Genomic DNA, 22,113 nt, shown 5'->3' with positions numbered 1-22,113 from the left:
TGTCATTAGGATACTGGGACTGTGTTTTGCATGTGCGGATGCACGCGGGTGGAATTTACAATGGGTAATCGAGGAACCGATAGTGTGCTCGTGTAGTTCGAATGTGATGATGAACGTGATAAATGCATTATGAAAATTATATGTAAAACAGTGCGGGGAATTTAATGGATTTTTATTAGCGCAATAACAATTAGATTACGGGTTATGTGATTGGCGGTAAGATTTACAATAATAAAATTTTATTATACGACATTTTTAATTAACGACGATATTGCATATTTTTTTCATACTCAAGGTTGCACGCGCGATATCATCTTGTTAAATATCAGGAGCGAGTGGTAGCTGTTGACATTCGATGAATTATTTATCGTTCCTTGATATCCATCGAATCGAATAAAAATTCATTTTTTATTTCATCATTGTTTGCAGTATTTAATACAGCTTTACTAACTAAGCGAATTAGTTTAATCAGTTGGCTCGACTTAATATTCATTCGTACTGGCCGCCTGCAATCTTACACGCTGTCATAACAGCCTTCAATCAATTATATATTCAAGATTGTCATTACGTGATTAAGGTCAAAGGTCGTATCGGTTATAACCCATTTCATTAATACATGAAAATTACTCTCGGGAGATGAGTGGATCGTGAGATTTTATTAGTTTGTAATTTGTTACGTGTTTTTTAAAATTATTATTCGTCGACTGAATTATCATGCGTTATCAATCGTATCCAACGACGTTTCTTATATCATAGGACGTAGAAGTCTGCTGCTCTGTCGACACTGGAATCTGAATAGAATGTTGAGATATGCTTGATTATACATTCAGGAAAGTCAAAATCACACCTCAGATGCGTAGACTGAGGCTTCAATCCATATATAGCAAAGTAAAAAATATGATACTGTATTATACGGCGGTTTTTAAAATGTCTTGACCATTATAAAATTGAGGGTTGCTGTATAATGAATGCGTGGAAGGAGTAGGATATAGGCTGGACCACGTAGCGACCATAATAATAAACCTTGACACGAAGAGTCAAGCAAACAAAATAAATCATTGATGACAATGACTCCGTGGAGAAGATTTTTTCGTGCGTTTGCATTGATTGTATATGAGAAAAATGTTGAATTTTTTTCAAAAAAAAATTTTTATTTCCAAAGAAATTACTTTGTCCGGTAAGGATAACGTACTCTCAGAAGTAAAGCATGTACTTGGTACTTCGGTATAAAACAGCTTTATTACACGAAATGTATGTAAATTACGTTATTTATGATTATGGCCGCTAATTATATTGCGTGCTTATACAAAATGTCAACGGAGCGAAGCACCGATGTAAAGTATGTTTCGCTTTTTACGAGGTAGCTCAATGTGCCTCGCAGTAACGACGCGAAGTATATATTATACGTTTAACGATCGCGAAATACCAAACGAGTTCACAATGTTCAACCTGTCACAGGACCACCACATTACAGAAGTGCCAACGTAGTAACGTTTTGTCTGTTGCCAAACAGTTTTTTAGTTTTTTTTGTTATTTAAATTAAAAGAAAATTTAAAGATACCAAATTTTTTATGGTTAAAAAAATATACACGACTATTCAGAACTACTGCACCTCCCGAAGTTGGTTCTGTATTATCTGTTTCCATTAATTCCTGTACTGAACTATCTTCAGGTGATACGATAGCCCTGAATAACCTTGCGCATATCATCTTATCAGTAATGACATGTCGATGATTGGTGGCAGATGAAAAATTACTCTTTGCGTAACAGTTTAATTATAAAAAAAAAATTCTGATCACCTTGCTCAATACGTATTTTGAAACTATTTATAAATAAGAAATTAATATCTTATAAGTAGAAAATGTATTTTTTTTATATCATAAATGCACACCTGTGTCGACTTACATACTCACTTGCGTCATATACGTACGTTTCGAAAAATTTCACTTTTTTAGACAAACAAACGTATTGTTTTTAAATAATGTATATATACGCAGGCACTGTCATATGTGAATTTTTTAATAATTTAATTTTTGGGCATATAATTACCTTTTGTTTTTCATTATGTAATTTATTTATTCATCGAACTTTTGAAAATTTTTAATGACTTTTTTTGTCCATGTTTCAGTTTTAAAAACATACGGCATATGTATAGCTACTGGCTCGTTCAAATTTTTACGTCCGACGCACGTTGCAGCGTCCGAAATACATTGGGTATGGCGCAGCGTGCGAATCCTGCTACCGATATTTATTTATCCGTTTATTTATTCATCTGCAAAACTCTGGCGAGTTCTCACGTGCAGGCTTGGCTGCGCCTGGCTGTACTTTCTCTTGCACGAAACGAGCGTACGTGCTTTTCCCAGCAACTCCGATTGCGGATGTTATGCACTTCGAGTGCACCCACTTAATGAAATGGATATCAAAATTCTCACGATCCCAGGTACATGCACGTATGTATAACCTGCTCATCCGTATATTTACAAAAAATTGTAAATTAAAAATTGTAATAAATAAATTCGGTCCATTCCTCGGATGCTGAATAGCAATTCACTCGTTTCGGCCTTTTATTATTTCTTGTCAGTCCTACAGTACAAGTGAATGAACTCGAACGTTATTTTAAAATGACGCAACCTTTGTTTGTATCACAGATAATATTTTTATACTCGTCGAAGGTTATGAATATTTTTTCGGAGACGGATGTAACGTGTAACAAGCATATATATATAAGTTATTCGATAAATTCCACATAATTCCGGAACTCCAAAGATTCGTCTCTGTGATTCGGTCGACACCCACGAAATGTCAGAACCAGTTGGGGCGACCTTGTTGAAAAAAAATTCTTCTCATCCAAAGGCTTGTTTGGTATACGTGAATAAAAAAACTCATATTAAAAAAAAAAAAACGAACCTTGACGTAAAAATTCTTGAAGAAAAGGTCATGCGCAGGAGGATATTGCAGGTTTCCTGAAATAGCGCTATTTCGATTAAAAAGATAAAAATTTGTTGGATTGTTGTCAAAAATTTCGCGAATCCGATCAACCTCTCAATTGTCTCTGATAGGTGAACCAATTTTGATATCGACCGTGTAATGAGCCCAAATGTAAAGAGTAGTGACATCCATAGAATAAGATCGAAAGCTAGTCTTACTTAAGATTATATTTCTTGAAATTTGTCCCGTTGCTGCCTGGTGTCGTCCCTTTCTGTCTCGAACTTTCATTGCGAGCGAACGTCACCAGGCAGCACAGCAAAGTCACATGCCTAAGGTAACAGGCAAATTTCTTAAGAATTAGAATCGTTGATTTTCATTGGTATTTTTGTTCATCACTTAATGCAGGGTGTCCTAAGGGTATATATGGATAGGTGTAATAAGGATAGAAAGGGATTTTATTAAAACCCCGATTTAGAACTATTGACGGCACTGTTCATAAACATCAAAGGAATAACGGAGAGATTTATTAAAACCAATGGATCACATACGTCCGTGATAAATTGGGACATCTACCAGTGAAACGGAACCTCGCAGCCAATTCCTATATAATTAAATCCACGGTTACAACGTGCATCATATTGCCAGAATAACGAACAGCTAAGATTACATTATTTATTTTAGTTTTTTTTTTTTTGTAATTTTTTGAAGATAACTGCGGGTTATCACTGTGATTGAATGGGTAATGCATGGTACATCCTAAAATCGCCTAATTTAATTGAATATTGTTTTTTTTTTATGTATGTAAAGATACTCATTTCTTTGGAGGTTTATTCGTGTCCTTTCAATTATTAGACATAAAGGCCCGTACTCATGCCTCTCTTTTAGCGTTAAAGACGTCTTTTATCGACTGCTATGACAGCAGATAGCAGTCGATAAAAGACGTCTTTAACGCTAAAAGAGAGGCATGAGTACGGGCCAAAGTGTTTAAGTAATATTGCAACCGTCTTAATCGCCACTTTCGTTTCGCGATCCGCGCAGATGTAATTTACATGCCCTGATAAGAGATACGTGTTGTTTCAAGCTAAGCTCAATTGCGAAACGTTCACAACACGTTAAGACGTCGTGACTGTTGTAAATAAGGAGTAACGATAATAAGTCATTTATGTTGGCTTGACTTTATCTAAGACTTGTATCGCGTGTATGTTTTAATGTGAAAAGGCAGAGAGGTGTGTCATTATCAATATCAAACAAAGATGTGCAAATAGGTACAGTTAATAATATAGGACACACGATAGGTTTTATTATCAGTAACGTGCTATAAAGCAATAATGATTATATTTAATAATTTTAATTCTGCCTTCGAAGAGTGTATTAATCAAACGACCGAGTGAATTATGAAAGTATAATTCGAAGAGATACTGCTATCAGTACTTTGTAGGCAATTCTTTTAAACGGGTGTAATTGTATAGATAATAAACATATTTATCATCGCCAAAATATTAGTCCTATCGCACAAGAGGTTCTTAGTCAAAATGACACGTATGATATTTCGAAAATTAAATGATCAAATGAAATATGAAAAATACATTTTTTTTTCAAAATTCATTCCCAAACACCTTATGCTACGTAGTTAAAATGCGTACTGACTTTTGATTTTTTTTTTTCCTTTTTATAGAAAGGATCATTCCCACGTTAATATACGCATCGAGGACTGTGCAACGATCTTACGGTGACATTCGGAATCATTGCCATTCTAAGAAAAAAAAAAAAAAGCTTTTTAATTTGATCGATAGTTTATTACGTTCCAAAAGTCCGAATATTATTCAAGCAGCAACGACTGAAATTGCGAGAAAATTGTCATTCGTACAATTAAAATAGTCGATATCACGTCTCCCAGAACTTAGGCTGTCCGCGGCCTACATTTGTTTTTCTTGTTTAGGAAATACGCGATCCGCTGACTGTAAACATGAAAATGATTCGTCGCAAAAGAATTTGTTAGGCTGTGATTAAGGCAGTGCCTAGGTAAATATAAATCAACGCGAACCGTCCTTCTTATCTGTCAGGCGATTCACGTTATGCAAAAAGAATTCCTAACCTTCAAATATCCATTTATGTCGGTCCATAACCTAAATTCCAGATTCCAGAGATCGGGAAACATGCCGAGACGGAGATGTGTCATTTGGGATTTGCGAGTATTGGTAACAAAAATGACGTAACGAAGAATTGGTGAAAATTTATAACATCACGTCGTTCCATCCAGTTCCAAATAATCTTAGTATATTGGTGTTAAAAAAAAAAAATATTTCGTATTCGACGTTACACAAGAGTCTGTGTATCAATTCGATTCGATTAAAATACCAACCTTAGGACACCTAGTTAGCCTAAATCTTCCTCTTGAATATAATTTAATAGAAAAATGCTAATCTCGATCCTGATACTGACATCACCATCCGGCTCTTGGGGTAGTATATAAGATGCGACCAAAGGAATGATCCTCAGATCAATTTTGCCTCTCGTCTTGTACGCATTCAGCAAGTTTGAGTAGCACGCACTTCAAACCATGAAGAACCTGATGATCATCGTTCTCCTTGCGACCGTCCTGGCTCTGTCTTCGGCGAGACCTCAGCTAGTCAGCTACCGGGTGAATTCAGCATTTCCAAAAGGTGTCAAGTGGCAAATCGGCGTCGGAAGTCAAACAGTGGCGCCACCACCCCTTCAAGCATATCGTGACGAGGGCTACGTCTACCCGGTACCACCCAAGGCTGACATCCCCAATCTGGGATACCTGCCAGTTCGTCGTTGATCTATGAATTTTGGCAAGGAATCATTACGGGCCAAGGAGTAGCGACAACGAACCAGCCTACCCGAGTGTTCATCAACGTATACCTAAACACCCTGCCGAGTGTCATCATGCTAAAGTTTGTACCACTGGATGCTGGCAGCGGCTCACGATAGATTTAAATATAAAGCAAGATACTACTGTACATGAAAATTTCGAAATAAATGAAAATAGAGTGATTAAATTATCAATTTATTGACTATCGATATCGCAGTGAACATTATTATTGTCAGTCACCGTATAAGATCCAAAAAAATGAATTATTGACAGCTGGCAGAGAATAGCACAGTGAGCGGAGCTACGGATTTTTGTTGACTTCGACATGAGAAAATGTGACAACAACGCGATGGTTGGTAAACGTAAAAAAAAAATATTCCAAGCCTCATAAATCTCGTGGCGTAATCCCGTGATGTTTACGTAATTTTCACAGAGTGTACGTTCTGCAAATTGCGGCACATTGGCGTTAATAAATTATCGTTATGAGGTCGCAAATGTTTCCTTGTCATTTCCAGGACGTAGACGAAGAAGCGGCGCCTCATTGGTTCGCGTACGTAAACGAGTCATCGATCAACCACGTTCTAACGACACGTCAAATGCGTGTTTGTGTCATTGAATTATAATGGATGAGGTCTATTACTGGAAGAAAAGAAATAACAGTGCGCGTTAACCAGCTTTCAAACAGTTTGGTCGAACCGCGATAAGATTGGACGACAGTCGTCGAAGAAGCTGAAAAATGTATCATTGGCGATGGGGGTACCTGAACGTACTTCCCGTTGAGGATCGAATGGAAAGAAATCCAGTGGAAATGGATCCAATGGAAATGAGTCTGCAAAATCAACGTGGATGAATCAGAGACAAGCGCTTGATCTTAATAATAATGCACTGACGTGCCTATCAGGTACATTTCCTATTATCATGCATATACAAAGAACTGATAACAGCCATAACACGGAATTATCAGGTAAACTCTGAATCATTTACGATAACGGAGTATAAGGAGTAGTAAAAAGAAAAAAGAAGAAAATTATAAATGTGAAAAAAAAAAAATGATTATCAGTAAATCAAGGAAATGAACTTTTAATACTGTCGTTATCTCGTAAAACTAAGTCGCACTGATTTCAAGTGACAATGGTTGCACGGCGAATCGAGAGACGGTTCAGTTGAGGTTGCTTGTGAACGATGGGACGAGGAAGGGAAGGTCGAAAAAAAAATATATGAAGAAACTCTCTGTAAAGCGATAAATCTAATTACATAATTGCGCTCTGATGGAAGTATTATGGTCGTACCGTTGTTTGCCCTGTCACATAAATGTTATACAAGTGTCACACTGGTACAATGGTGGCATTCAGGCAGACCGAGAGAGGCAGAGAAGGAGGTTGCCTATATGGTGGAAGCGAACCAATGAGTTCAGCGTTACCAAAGGGAACCTTTCGTTATTTCCATTCAATTAATATTATGAACGGAACCGACATTATGACGTACGGTTACGGAGTCTATAGTATCGCCGCGGGAATATTGGAACAGTTATAAAACGACAAAAGCGTTTGAGTATGATTTAGAACCGTAATGATAAAGAGGAAGGAAAAAGTCTTAAGGAGAGACAGACGTATACTTTTAACCAAACGTGCTTAACCCAACCAGACCAATAGTACTACCTGGTATAATGGGACTGTGTTAAATTTTAGGGCCGCAGTAAAGCGCATAGCCGGCTTGTGAAACAACCCTAATAAAGGAGCACCGTGCTGACCAACGTTGACAAAATATTTTTCGGCAATGGAAACATGCTAAATCATCGGTTCGAGTGCTTCCGTAAGTATTTCAGTGAAATTTAACGTGTTTCTTGTTTACACGGTAGAATGGAAAAATATTTCGTTGACAAACCCAATACGGATGCGACCGACGGAATTTTCTTCTTTAAGGGTCAACGTCTTCGTAGGGTATGGGGACGGATGTTCTTCGGAGAAATCGGCAGCCTCCGCAATCGGGTCCAGCGGCTAGAGCAGCCGGGAACAATAATCGCGGCAGTACTTCGCATCACAAAGAGACTCACAATGGAGTTAATTAAACATCTCAATAGCAGACGTCCGCCTAAGGGTGATTAGGCATGCTGTGCCGAGGCGTGGCTCTGCCGGTGGCCATTGTACCCCGTGGGGCAACCGGCGAAGGGATGGAGAAGCAACAACAATGCAGGTGACAGCTCACGCGCCCCCTAGGCTGCCCGTGTCTTTTGTTCCTGGCGTTTCTCCGGCTTTCTTTCTTTACGAGAAGACAAGCATGGCCGCGCGTCGCAGAGACACGCTGAAAATTGCTCAAATGGAAACGAGCCTGTCATTGTCGCTTGGCTGACCTGTCACGTGGCGACACTCACCTTGTTGCCTTCGGAACAAGGAGATGGAACCTGGACCACGTGGATACCAGTAAGATTACACACGTAAGTCACTCCACGCGTTTCCCTATAGCAATTAGCATCACTTTGATCAACCAAATCTTACGACTGGTCAAGATTGAATTTCCGGAGTTGAAAGAGACAATTTGAAAAAAAAACCTTTTTTCACATTTTTCATAGACACTGGACAAAATTTAGATTAATCCGTACGAAGCGGGAATTCAAACAGCGGCTAGAGCTAAAGGGGTTGGATAAACGTTTTTCGTAAACTTCCGGCCGACTGTGACTTTAGGTCGTAGATCTGTCACGTAATAGTTTTATTATCGTTTTACAATCTTCTGACTATAATACGAGTGTTGCTTGGGGGAAATAGAGAAAAAAACACGTGCGCTGTGCACCTGTAATATTTAAAGCGACTATCCATTTCAGAACACGTCAGTTACGGGCTGCTTCGCCAAAGGCATACTAAGTAATCACCTGCGTCCTACTCACCTGCGTGGGTGCCCCACCCTGCCGGTGCACTCGTGGCATTACAAACACGCACGGGTTCATGATTTCTCCTGGTTACCAATGACTCGGGTATGAAATACGAAAAATGAGATAAAAATATTTGTCGATAAAAAAATTTCCGCTGATACCTGATAACGTGGTATTTTTATCGCGAGTTAATTAAATGCTCGTTACCAAGAAACAGCCGGGAAATAACGGATGTCGGGAAACAATAACGCGGCCATGGTCCTTTCTTTTCATGTAAATTACGTAGCGTCAAAAGACGCGTCATACACGAAATTACATCTCGTTAGCATAGCCATTGAGAGAAAAAGGGTGCTGAATGAATTGACGGCATAAAGGTTAGCCGAAGCATGGCCATTGCTACGTTAGCATAATAATGCAGTTAGGTTTGTGGAAAAAAAAAAAAAAAAAAAAAATCGCTATGCAACCGGTACAGTAATGGACATGAATTTATTTGGTTCCGGTACCCATAGATTGTATCGGATGTCGCGTTGATTGCGTGAGGAATAAATAAATATATTAACGTCGACCCCGATTGTGAAAATACGTTATGGGAGATTGACGAGAACGTTTACACCGAACTACCTGTCTACGTAATATGGTATTTGCATATAGGTATACGAGCAACTGGTAGCTGGTCTCTGTTCCAGGTATTCATGGGGGTCAAAGTGTCGCTGGTATACGATATACCCACGAAGTCGACGGTATTAACGAAGATAAGGAAGAAGAAGTTACATGCGTACATACGCGGTAGCAGCTACCTCAGAGTCCACGTAAAGTGTCGCTTGATAAATTATAGTAGCTTTCGTGGATGAAAGTTTGAAGTAAGAAGGAAGAAGAGAAGGAAGATAAGGATCGTACGTCTAGTTGACTCTGGCAAACGACATCCGTTTACCTACGTGGTAGATGCCCCCGGTAGTAACCGAGGTACGGTCGCTAATCCCAGTTATATCTGTAGATAGGGAAAACGTGGGTACACGTGAGGTTGGCAGCAGTGGCTAATAAGAGGAACGAAGGTGCAAGTCCCACGTACCGCTCAGCCATTTATAAGTATAGTGCGTCGAAGAGGTACTGTAATTATAAGGCCCAAAAAGGGAGACACGGTATCGGGGTCCTTAGTTTTTGGGTACCCGGCTCCAAACTACCGGGAGTGCCGAAATTACTTGAAATTAGGGTGAACGATTGCTGGTCGACCTTGGTTCAGTTTCTACCGTAAGGTACTTTTAGTGGGTCATTCAAAGTGGGTAAGTAAGAGGGGTCCGAATTTGGTAGTGATTTTGGTGCGGGTCAAAGGGGTGTAAAGTTTATTGAAATTTTTTTCTAGGGCAACCTAGGTCTCATGTAGATGATTTTTCCCAGTGCTGGGATCATGCTGATGAGGATGACGAAGGGTAGGAGACGGCCACGGAACGTAGGGATTGAATTAGCAGATTTGAGACACGTCGCTGAGCGTGAACGATTAATACACGATCCTGGGTTACAAATGACCCCTGACCTCGTAAACCCGAGCGTTTGCTCCAGTTGATAAATCACGTCTGTCATAGACCAGGTGCCGTACGTCAAGCATACGTGTCCGTGTTCTCGTCCTCTGCCTCTTCTATATCCCCCAGGGTAGCTCGCAGCCGCGTTTCTGCTGTACAAACAAATACAAATTACACGAGATCCCCGACGGTCCCATGTTTTACGCCTCGACGGACGTGTTTCTCGGGATCCGCAATGGTCCAGAACCCAGCCTCTTGCACGGCTCGTCTCTTCTCATCAAAGAGGCACGCTGCGCCGACGTGAAAACACTGCAAGCCCGGTCGTATAAACAAAATTTACTCATGGGAACACGTGCGTTCGTCATATTTCAGCGTAACCACATTTCGTGCCCTGATGAGAGTATTTTTTTTTTTTTGAAAATTCTCCCAAAAAATTTGGAATTGCAATAAGTATCGAAAAAACATTTATCGGTATGTATGAACGTTATCGATGATTTTAGTGCGTGACCCGATCGTCTGAGAACAGTCACATTTTTCGTGGACGCCAAGTGGGGTGGTTCGTCCTCCTTCTCTCTTCGCCCATCGAGTAAACAGTCGCGGCAACGGACAGCTGGACAGTTCCAAGTGGCTGGCAAACAAACTCGAGTTTTCCGATACGATGACAGTGACGATGACAGTGAGGCTGTCCGGCCATCCTCTACAGGGTATACGGATGACTCGACCCGTAATCCAGAGGATTAGCTGCTGACACAAACTGACGGATGGGAATTGCCCGCATTCCCCTAGGTAAATGTTCCAAACGATATTCCAACTGTTATTATCCCAGCTTTTCGAGAAGGAACGGTTAGGTTTAAAAGATTAACCACCGAGCATGGTTTTTATGCAGTCCGTCTATATAGGAATCTAGAAGGTACGAAATGGACGTATAGTAAAACGAAGTTTTTATTTACTGTATTTTTTCGTCACCCGGTAATTACTGAGTGAAATTTTTCAAAATAACGGTCTCCCTCGTAAGTGGAATACTCAAATTTTACGGTAACGATGTATTTTTCGAGAAAAAGAAATCTGTCAAATTTATCAAACTGGACCAAAGATGCTGGGTACGTCTTTCGTTATACAGAGATTGATAGACCCTTTGCTCGTGAAAGCAGACGCTCGTGGTTGGCGTCGGATGAGTGACAGGCGTCCCGCTGAAAGCGGACAGGCGAGTGACGAGGCGTCGCGACGACCTCCACGAACGAGAAGACGAGGGTGTCGCCTCCGATTACGCTAACTACTGGGAATTTTCGAGAAGAGATCCTACCGCGAGAAGACTCGAGGAAATCTCATTTTCTTAGTAAAACTAGAAGATTCATCGTGACGAGTTTTCATGGGACTTATACACGGTGTCTAAGAATTTTAAAAAGGTACAGACACGTATTATCCATTCGTATACAGGCGTTCCTCGTAATTGACTCGTTACGTATGTTTTAATTAATCCATAGGTATAATGACAGGGGCGTATAATACAGGCACCTTTATACAGTGATAAACGTCCGAAGAAAAGAAACGATAATTTACGACACGAAGATGAGGAGACTGGAAAGTTTAAAAAAAAATGGTTACTTTGGGGAGCCTGTAAAATATGGCATAACAAAAAAAGTGGAAAAAAAAAAAGAAGAGAAAGAATAAAAGCTACCACTTGGAAACCTGTCGAACGGCCTATCCAAAAGTGATTTACCATCGCGGAGGCGCATTACGCCAATGCCTTGAGGTATCTTTCCTAAAACGTATCATCAGGCCTCTATTGTAATAACACGAGTCGGCATTGTCATTACGTCGAGGCCCGGTTGTTTCAGACTCAATGATTAGCGGTCGGTGTGGCTTTGTCCCAAGGGATAGTGCTGGGGGTGTAACGGTAATAGCAGGGCGCTACGATAATTCCGGTAAGGATCAGCAAAGGCGGGAATTAGACGTAGACGACGGGACGGACGTCGCCAATGCCGAGCTGCAAAAGCGTCGAGATGCCAACCCAACCTGACTGCTGTAACTATACCAGGCGCCAGATAAGTGGAGGTCCGATTTGATGAGTTTTTGGAAATAAAATTTAAGAGTTAGACAGACCCCCTAAAGTGGACTTAGATTTTCGTTATTCGGGTAAGATTATAATTATACGAATTTTGTAAAAAAAAAAATTTTCAATACTATTCAGCATGGGTCGTTCGAGAAGACGTTCGTCCTACTTACCCATATAGATGCTGGACTTGCGTGTCCCTGAGTCTCCCTGGTCTCATCCCGTCAAAAGTCGCCGGGAATCTCTATGAGAACAGCACGAAGCCAGGGCCGTGAGAAGTGCGGGCATCCTTAATGCGACCTGGGTGATTTGTTGTATACGTGGTGAAAGTCGCATAAAAGGTCTTCGAGTTACGCACGGAGATGGTATCGATTTCGTGGAGGAATACTTGCGCCAACGTTGTTTACAGCATCGAAACGACATATTTTTAGTTTTCAAGAAAATCTGTACGCGGATCTGGCGTGGTCACATAAAAATGCAGGTCGTGCACGGGCGCTGCTTGCCCGGGCCGACATGGGTGTTTTACGAGCGACAGCTTTGCGTGTTTCGTGGTAGGCATTATTTTTCCTCCTAAACTCCGTTATACCTGGAACAATGGAGAGATTAAAACGTAAAATATGATCCCAGGGGTACGCGGGGTAGAGAGGCTCAGGGACCGTGAGCTTCGGCCTACGGTAAATTTGCTCTATGGCTACAAGTTATTTTCGGGTGGGCACTTTATTTTCTTTTTTTTTTTTTTTCTTTTCTTGTTAGACGCGACACGAACTTACAAAATGCTTACGCCACAGCTCGACCTTGCCCGTTCCTCCCCATAACCAATTACGAATCTACACGATCTTCCCACTTAACCATACCTGCCCGACTGCAGGAATTCCTATTAGTTTCATCGACCGACAAATTTTCCATTTCAAACCTCCCGCCAAACGTTCGCGTGCCTTTCCCGCCGACTTTTTGAATTCACATTAACTCCGGCCTTAACCGGCCTCTACCGAATATACTGACTAACTATTCATCCGAAAACACATAACCTAACCCAATTATATATTAATTCAAATCCTTCATCCCTCTCGTATCTAATGACTAAAGTAAAATACGTCAAATGGAATCAAATAAAACGTGATTGATTCCTCCAGGATGAAGCGAGAGAACGTCCGATCGTTCTCGGATATTTATCTTAGTCCATTATCGATTGACCAGAGCATCGGAATGGTCGCATTATAAAGATCGATGAAGAACTTAAACGGATGACAGATCAATGATCGATATATATACCATTATGAATTTTGTCTGTCAATAAAAAAAATAACAGGGTAAATCGACAAAAAAAATCCAAGCAAAAACTTTCTATGTCAAATTCTTCGTTTCAATGACTCCTTCCTAACTCGCTATATCTGTATGTACATCACTCGCTCCCCATACGTGTACCGTATGTAGATTCGTACTCGTGATCGAATTGTCCATCGGATGTCTGTGCTATCGGAAATAATAGTAATGGAATCATAGGCAGAAATACGTATACCGTGCCTCGCTGGTACAGTGTAGCATAGCTAGACGAGGATCTCACTGCCTCATGTTTAAATCAGCGATAACGAGAAGCCTCGGTGACATATGTCACTGTCGCTGTCAGCCGGCTACACAATCAATATAGTCGCTCGCCAGCCCGCTTGCCTCCTTGCCTAGGTATATACATATATGGCGTGTATATACATATATATGCCTCTGCTATGCCTGACTGGCTGCCTGCTTTTCAGCCTTCACATGCGTAGACTGTATCCCCCATCCGATAATATATTCGATACGTGACTTCGTATTGGACAAATACAAAAGCTACTCCGGTAACCTGCGGCAAAGCCCTCTTTTCCGTTTTAAGTAGGATCGACGTTTCGCGACACTTTTTATTTTATTTTTTTTTTTCATTCCCTTCCTTTATTTTATTTCCAATTTTTTGGGGGATTTTTAAATATTCCTCTTTCGTTCCTTCCTTATATTAACTATGAATTTTTATACTGCTCTATATACGCATATGTATATCTATAATGTACGTATTCTAATCTATGCGGTACGTACAATGGCTTTACGGTGGACACGTGGGTATTTTTATCGATCGGCATTAACTCACTTATGACTGGTAAGTGAAAATTGATTCAATACGAAGATCGGTTGAGGTTTATCACGAACGAGATATTGTTCTTGTATTTCGAGCATTCAACTTGTTTCTCGTCTATACCAATGAATTCCATTGTGTCTGGTGCCTTTGCCGTTGCTATGAATTATGGTCGATGGACGACTTTAACTAATTTGCCAAGCCGTATATCAATCAAAGTTAATGGATGTCGCAATTTCAGCAATGCTATTCGCGAGGACGTTATGCTTAACGACGAAATGGATTAGGAACAATGACTCGGGTTAAAATGGATTAGGACGTCCCGTCGTTAGGGATATAATACGTTATTGGGAAAGGTCAAGAAAAATTAAAGATGACAGAGACTAATATGATAAATAAATTTGCATGACTTCATTCTCCGTTTAAATTATTTTATTTCGTCCCAACGAATCAGTGACGAATTTATTTATCAAATTATCCAATTAATATACACGACAAGAGAAACATTCGCAATGATCAGTCGATTTGTACAATAAATATCGACCTGGGTCAAGGGGGTCGGGAGGAGGTCAGGAAAAATATTTTTTTAGGTTACTTCCAATCGCGATTAAAATACGAATTATTTTCGTTGGATGACTTCGCTGAATTCTAAGATAAAAAAAAAACAACGAATTATTTATATCTCTCCTCTAATAAGTCATCTCTACCTATTTACACGTGGAACTTAATAAATTTATTATCTGTCATATTATTATATTACTTGCTCGAAATTCCTTCTAAATCACGTCGGAAAAATATTTACGCGTTAACGTAATTTATAAGTGTCTGAAGTCAGTTAAGAGATTAACAAGATTACGCGAGAGCATGATAAAAATCGTCGTACGTCACGATACCATTAATTACTTATAATGCGTGTTGTGTGTCAAAAGAATTTAAGAGCACACTTTTTTTTTCACTCGGTAGATATAGTCAGTAAAATATGAGGGGCCAACGAGAACCAAATGACGATCGAATTTTGGAAAATTTTCTGTGGCGGTAGAAAGGGAAAATTTTTTGAAAAAAAAAAGACAACAGGGCGCTACCGGTTTTGTGTATATTATATATACCTTTTACTTGTACCGTCCGTATACTATAATATGGATGCGGCTCGAAGTATAGTCGCAGGTATACCTATACTATATATGAAGTATAGGTACCTCATGGAATTCCGCACAAAGTTCAGAGTATTGGAACAGGAGAAATGGAGAACGCTATGATTTATTACCCGGCGCAAATTCTGTTTCTCTTTTCTGCACGCTAACCGCGTTTGCGTCCATCGATCTTTTTCCCTTTCACGGTTCAGCGCACAGCCTCCCTCCTGTTCCACGCCATCTCTCAAAGTGACTGACTGCCTCCTCTATTATCCGCTTGTCAGCATTTTTACACTTTTATCCAGTCCTCCTAGCATCCATTGTCGCAGCCGTATAGAACGCAACCAGATACGATAAACGTTCGTCGCCATTGTCGTCGTTCACACGAATTCAATGTAATCGCAACTTGTTCGCTCGAATGCACTCCGAGCAGGACAATTCCGTTAGCACCAAGTGTATATATGTATATAGATGTACTCCCGGCCCTAATGGAGCACTTTGGAAACCCTTTTGTCGCTCGAACAATAAGATTTGTCTATTGGCATGTCGTGATATTTAAGGGGAAAGTATACGAGGTGGTTTGAACTAACGAATGGGAACGACGGCGGGAAATTTGAATGGCTTCAAATACGCAGGATGGACAATTTGAATAAATTACCCGAGTTAAATTTTCCTTTACTGTGGATTATAGTCGAAAATCGTATATCGTCGCTCGTTTATTTATTTATTTTAAGAAAATTATATTTCTCCATAAGCAACACGGGGAACGGTGCTTGGAATCTTCCTAGCTACCGTATTACTTTCTTTTCGGGACACAGAGAGTTGCAGTATTTTATTTTACGATCTTTTCACCTATTTCGAAAAACGGAGTCGTTTTATTGGGTACGTCCTTAATTCACGATAGTGCCCCTGCTGATTACGCTCCAGACCTACCCTCGTACCAATTAACACTTTACGACGAAGTTGTTAAATTTTCGTCGCGACGCCCCTTTGCTCCCCGTGCTCGTTTCCCCGAGTCCCCTGTGTCCTAATCCCGCCTGACAATGGTCTGCAAAATTATTACCTTGTCACAACAAACTGAGCGGAACCCTAGGCTGCAATAGTACGACTACCAAGGGGAAAAGACCATAACCATTTATTACAGCAGCTATCGTTTTGAAAGTGAATTTTGTAACAGTGAATTGTCGATAGCGCTTGTGATTTACTCTATGAGTCATTCGAGACTGTTTTTCGAAAATACGTCCAAGACAAGATTTAACGATGCTCTTAAGCTAATTAGCAAAAGCAGATATAAAGGGGGGAAAAAAAAACGGTAAACTAAAAACATATTCGAAAAATGAAAAAAATAGCAAAATGTGTTTAAAAGAAAAGAAATAAATTTTTAAAATGAAAAAATTTTTTTTATAAAATTTTTCTACAAAAATTACACCGTATCGACTCTAACGGGATACCTTAATTAGCCAAGGCACTTAGGCAAATAATTAGCATACATCAAGAGGTCTGATAATGATCAGCGACGTATTAAAATTGACCTATGATCGTCAAACCAATTAATTTTAATGTACGGCCGCGAGACTCGTTGTTTACAATCGTGTCTCTGTCAATAGTACAGCCGGCCCTTTGTCGGCCTTAGGAACTGACATTTATAGTAGTCTCCTCAAAATGCTGACCCGCCGGCGGCAAACTTCAAAGCGTACTACATTAGCTGTAAACTCATCCGTCAGCGTCAGAAACGTCAGAGAGTCGGGCGTTAGGGTAGTTAGACAGTCGGCGCCATGCTTTCGTTGAGTCCTTCGTAGTCGTGGACCCAGTGCACTTTTCCAATATCGGTAAAAATTCATAATGATCCTGGTGAAATGATTGGTTTGGCGAAAACTATGAGTTTTCGACGAAAAACCGAGCGCCCGTTATCTTTCGCCGGAAATGGGGGTACCGGTAAATACAATGTAAACGCATTACCAACCTTACCCGTTAGGAGTAACGATAACACGAATCCACCTAGTACAACCCACGTCACTTGGAACTTCTCATCCGTGTACACTTCCCAGTTGTATTATCCCTGACAGCAGATACACTCAGGCTAATTATTGTTTACCGTAGACACGAGGCACTGCGCGCGCCACTGAAATGGATGGAATCATAATTCCTGATAATTAGCTTGTAACATAGTTGCTTCATCGATCCCAACGTATCCAGCGGCGGTTGGGTTAGAGACTCCAGCGGAATGGCAATAATTGCATAACTGCCGAGATTCGCGACGTTAAAATTCCAGTCGGTATAAAATTCAAGTTTTTTTTTTTTCAATACCAGTGCTAAGTACTGTCCGGATGCTTACGTGCGAGTACGCGTCGCTAATTTATCCCTACCGTACCGATTACCTCTAGTGGCGAGCTTTATAAATTGACTTAAATTAATTAACACGAAGGAACGGACTCTCGTTCCAGGCATTGAGACAAGGAGAAAGAGCACAGACGCCGCGAGCCTCGGATTTCGTCCTTTTTACTTAACTTTATTTATTGCCACGTGGGAAATGCGGAAGGTAGTTCGACTTCACGGGCCATTCGAGACTGTGAGGTAGCAGCGAGTGAAAAGGAATTTTTTCTTGTACCGGTATCTCGTATGGTCGATGTCAAGCCTAGTAGTCTGGTCGGTATAGTTGGGAAGTGCCACGCGGTTTGGTGTAATTGAAATTAGTGAATAAAAATCGGAAGTCACGGACAACCGAGTCCCCGCGACGATTAAAACGCTTTTACGAAATTGTAGGCAAACAGCGGCTAAGTGGCTGTCATTCGTTACTCGAGGCAGTCTGTAAGTCGCCCTGTGAGCAATCAATCACTCGACATCCTACACCCTGCAACCCCCCGAGGCCATTACATTTCTATTTTGAAAGCTGCTTATTAAGCGGGGCCGACTGAAGAGACAGACAGGTTTCACGGTATAAAATATCGGGTTGCCGTAGCGCAGGGACTCTTCTACGTGGTGGTGGTGCGGTTAGGTCGGTTGGTCTTCTATAGCGATAGAGCGAGAGAGCGAGAGGTAGGGAAGCTGTAAGGAGGGCTAGGGCTGTAAAAGCGGTGAAATATCAAAGCCGGGATGGGAGCTGTCATCGTCGGGCCAACATCATGGGTGGCGTGTTGAATTAGAATGCCTTCCCACACCAGAGACCCTCGAAACTCTGCCACGTTTCCCCCACTGGAGCGATACTTGGTGGTGGGGATGACAGGCTTGCTTGGTTAGCCTCGGTGGTGGGGGAATAGGTTGAGCAGATGGCGCTGCATTCGCGCTCGGTCTCGCGTCCCGAGAAGTTCGTACGTACCGTCACTATTTTCCTGGATTTCAAAGCGTACGTGTCGTTCCAACGAAAATCTAACCGTGTGTTTATTAACGGGAGGGAGTGCCGATTATTTTCGGCTTGACGATAAATAAACGTTTGTTATCTTGTCCGAGGATATTTAAATATTTTTTACGTGTTGTGCAACATTCTTTTTTTTTTGAGTGCGTCAAGAGAACATAGTGCGAGAACAAATGGTTGTACTTGAGGAAGGCGGTATGCTGACCACTGGACACAATCAGTACTTACAACCGGATTATCTTTCTCCGCTTCCAACTACGGTTAGTATTCAGGAGAGATTTGAGCATTCTGAGAGACGATTTTTTATTTACTCCGGGAAAGAATTCTCGCGATATCGAAAAAGAGTCACGAGTCTGTACGCAATACGGAGAGCTTTTATCGAAAAGCTTTATTGGTTCTTTTTCTTTAGTTTTTCTTAACGGTACTTTTACTACAGTTCAAGTACAGCTAAATTTAATTATTGTTACATATTATTTAAGTTTTCGCAAACAGCGTAACTTCCAATCGTCCTTTTGTATTTTCACGCGAGTACATGGTTCGAATTTATTTATTTTACAGTTGGATGCGAAAAAGAGTCCACTGGCGTTACTAGCCCAGACATGCAGCCAAATCGGTGCGGATTCCCCGACGAAGCCTCTGATCTCGCCCCTGGAAAAGCCACCGAAGGGAATCGTTTCGTCAAACGCTAGATCGCCGCCTGCAGCCAAGATGGATCGCACGCGTTGCAGTCCGTCGGAAGCGAAGCCGCTGGCGTTCAAGCCATACGAAACAAACGTATTCACGAAGAAGACTCAGGACGACGGACGCCCTACGTCCAAGGCTAGTGTGCACAGTGTCAGTGGGCAGGATAGTGTGAGTGCGAGTGAGAACAATAACGTCGAGAAAAAGTCATCGGGAAGTCGTACACCGCTCGGAAGGAAATCCGCATCGCCGGCGGTAAACAACGCAAGCGGAACCCCATCGGCAGACCGCAAGACACCAGCGGATCGGGAAAAGACGAACGATTCCCCAAGAAATAACAATGGCGCGAGTCCCATTATCCGATCCGGAATGGAAATTCTATCAGGACATACCAAGGAATCCGCGTTGGCCGGATATAAGCCCGGTGCCGCTCTGTCAGGATTCGGCGGTAATCCTTTGTGCTGTCCGCCAGGACTGGCCGAGAATCCTGCATTCAGACCACCGTTTGCTGGCGCTTCGCCATTCTCTCATCACCATGCAGCCGCGGCTGCTCTTCTTGGATATCCGCCTTCCGCTTCGGCAGCTACCGGAAGTCCTTACCTGAGCTACGCTCGTGTGAAAACACCAGCCGGCGGTGAGGCGCTCGTTCCCGTCTGTAAGGATCCGTATTGCACGGGCTGTCAGTACAGTATGCACAATGCTCAGATGATGATGGGCGCAGGATCATGCCCCAGCGGATGCACCCAGTGCGACCATCAGAAATACGGATTGGCGATGGCCTTATCATCCTTGGGACCGATGCCGCCACCATCCTTATCGTACCCTTCGTCCCTTGCCGGTGGCCGACCCTACGTCTGTAATTGGATCGCCGGCGAATCCTACTGCGGGAAGAGATTCACCACCTCCGAGGAGCTCCTGCAGCATCTTCGAAGTCACACGAGCCTTGGCAGCAACGACCACGCGACATCGGCGTTACTGGGCAGTCCCCATCCTCACCCACTGTTATCACCTTCGGCGGCCCTTCATCGCGCAGCTGGCGGATCTTATCCAGCACCGTCCCTCAGCCCGCTGAGTGCCAGATATCATCCCTATGGTAAACCACCCACAGGACCGTTGCCAGCATCCTTGGCTGCGTCTCCCTACAGCGCATTTAACGCGCTGGGTCCATACTACTCCCCATATGCAATCTACGGTCAACGGATCGGTGCTGCCGTTCATCCTTAAGGACCCCAGGACGTGACACGTGGGTTATGAAAACTTGTGAGACGAGAGGACGAAGGCTTCTTTGGGACTGTACTGTAAATATTTGGCGCGTCGCATGCGCTGTTTGTAATATAGAAATTATTTAAAAGAATGCATAAATTAAATATTATTAAAGTTTATATTATTATTATTATTGCTGTTTTAAATCGGCTGAGGGTCGGAGTGAGCTGTCGGCTCGAGGGAGAGAGCGGTAACTCGAAATTATACGCCTATTAAAATTTGATCGATTTACGGTCGGGTATTATTGAACGACTACGTTTCACGATTGTCCACTCGATATAAATTATCAAGCAATCTCGTGCTGCTGTCAGAACTGTCGGAGTCCTACTATTGTTATTCCCTTGTTGGCGCGACGAACGCGCCGGGCAGTCGCTGCGAGCTTAAGGAGTCATCGGATGACGCCTCGTAATCATTGGGTTGGACACACTCGCCCCGCTTCAGCTGGCGTTTCGAGTGGTTAACGCTGATTTTGCATTCGATCATTTCCATAGGCTCGCCGTGCACGAAAGAGAATTCGTTCGCGAGGGGCAAACGCGTTCAATGTCCATAATGTAACTGTGATATAAAATGTTCTCTTTGAAGAGGGCAAGACAAAAATATTATTACACGCTGTCGATTGCAAGAAAAAAGTTTTACAGTCTAATTTATTGGGAAAACCGTATCTCGACGGGAGACTGAAAGCGATGTGAATTGAGAAGGGGAAAAAAGAAACGAGGGTTAAACATAAAATACAACGGGGACAAAGGTATCTTGAAACGTATAAAATAAAGAATTGTTTAATGAACAATTTTGTTCAGGATAAAAAAAAAATGTGTGCATCACTATTTAAAAAGCCCTTAATAAAATGTCTGGTGCTATTCATATTAATGGGGTAGAATATTTGTGGCTGCACTAAGACGGAGAGTCTACAGGGGCGCGTAACGACGCTTTGCGTTGTCCGAGAGGAAACAAGAGGAACTATATATATATATATATAAAAGAAAATAGTACCCTACCGAGGTATAGAGGTATTACGATACGTCGTTCTGAAATGTAAATACGATTTGTAAATATCGTTGAGTTTCCATACCGCTTTAATAAACATGTTTGTAGAATCACACGTACTCACGCAATCGCGAGCACCGCGTTTCTAAATCACCCCGTCACTTACCATTATTACCAACGTCGTCTTCCCTCCTGGGTACCCGAGCGCCGCGCTTCCCCAGTCTGGCCAACTTTCATAACTTGCTTCCCTTTGTCCTTCCACTTCCCGCTGACACCCCGTCCACCGCCCCTCTCAAGCACCAGGATAGTAGTAAAGGTTAACGTGGGCGTTTGCGTGTAACGGAATGGATGTCTCGCGTGAGGAACACATAAAGGAGGAGACTTTCAGCTCTTGCACGG

The 22,113-nt window shown here is 41.8% G+C and overlaps 2 protein-coding genes across 2 annotated transcripts in view; one reads left to right on the top strand and one right to left on the bottom strand.

Moving 5' to 3' along the window:
* Positions 1–13,443, bottom strand: part of LOC107272970 — a 44,047-nt gene extending 30,604 nt beyond the window's left edge. The window contains exon 1 of the mRNA XM_025090340.1: positions 12,374–13,443. The gene's annotated coding sequence lies outside the window, so the exon portion shown is untranslated. The remainder of the gene's footprint in view (positions 1–12,373) is intronic.
* A 3,941-nt stretch (positions 13,444–17,384) lies between these two features.
* Positions 17,385–21,829, top strand: LOC107273056 (zinc finger protein Noc). The gene is made up of 2 exons (XM_015750852.2): positions 17,385–19,046; positions 19,345–21,829. The coding sequence occupies exons 1-2, from the start codon at positions 18,960–18,962 to the stop codon at positions 20,689–20,691; spliced, it is 1,434 nt and encodes a 477-aa protein (XP_015606338.1). The 5' UTR covers positions 17,385–18,959; the 3' UTR covers positions 20,692–21,829.
* Positions 21,830–22,113: the final 284 nt, after the last annotated feature.

Source organism: Cephus cinctus, unplaced genomic scaffold, assembly GCF_000341935.2.
Source record: "Cephus cinctus unplaced genomic scaffold, Ccin1 Ccin1_scaffold1343, whole genome shotgun sequence".
Classification (NCBI taxonomy): domain Eukaryota; kingdom Metazoa; phylum Arthropoda; class Insecta; order Hymenoptera; family Cephidae; genus Cephus; species Cephus cinctus.
This window is presented reverse-complemented; position numbering and strand designations above follow the sequence as displayed.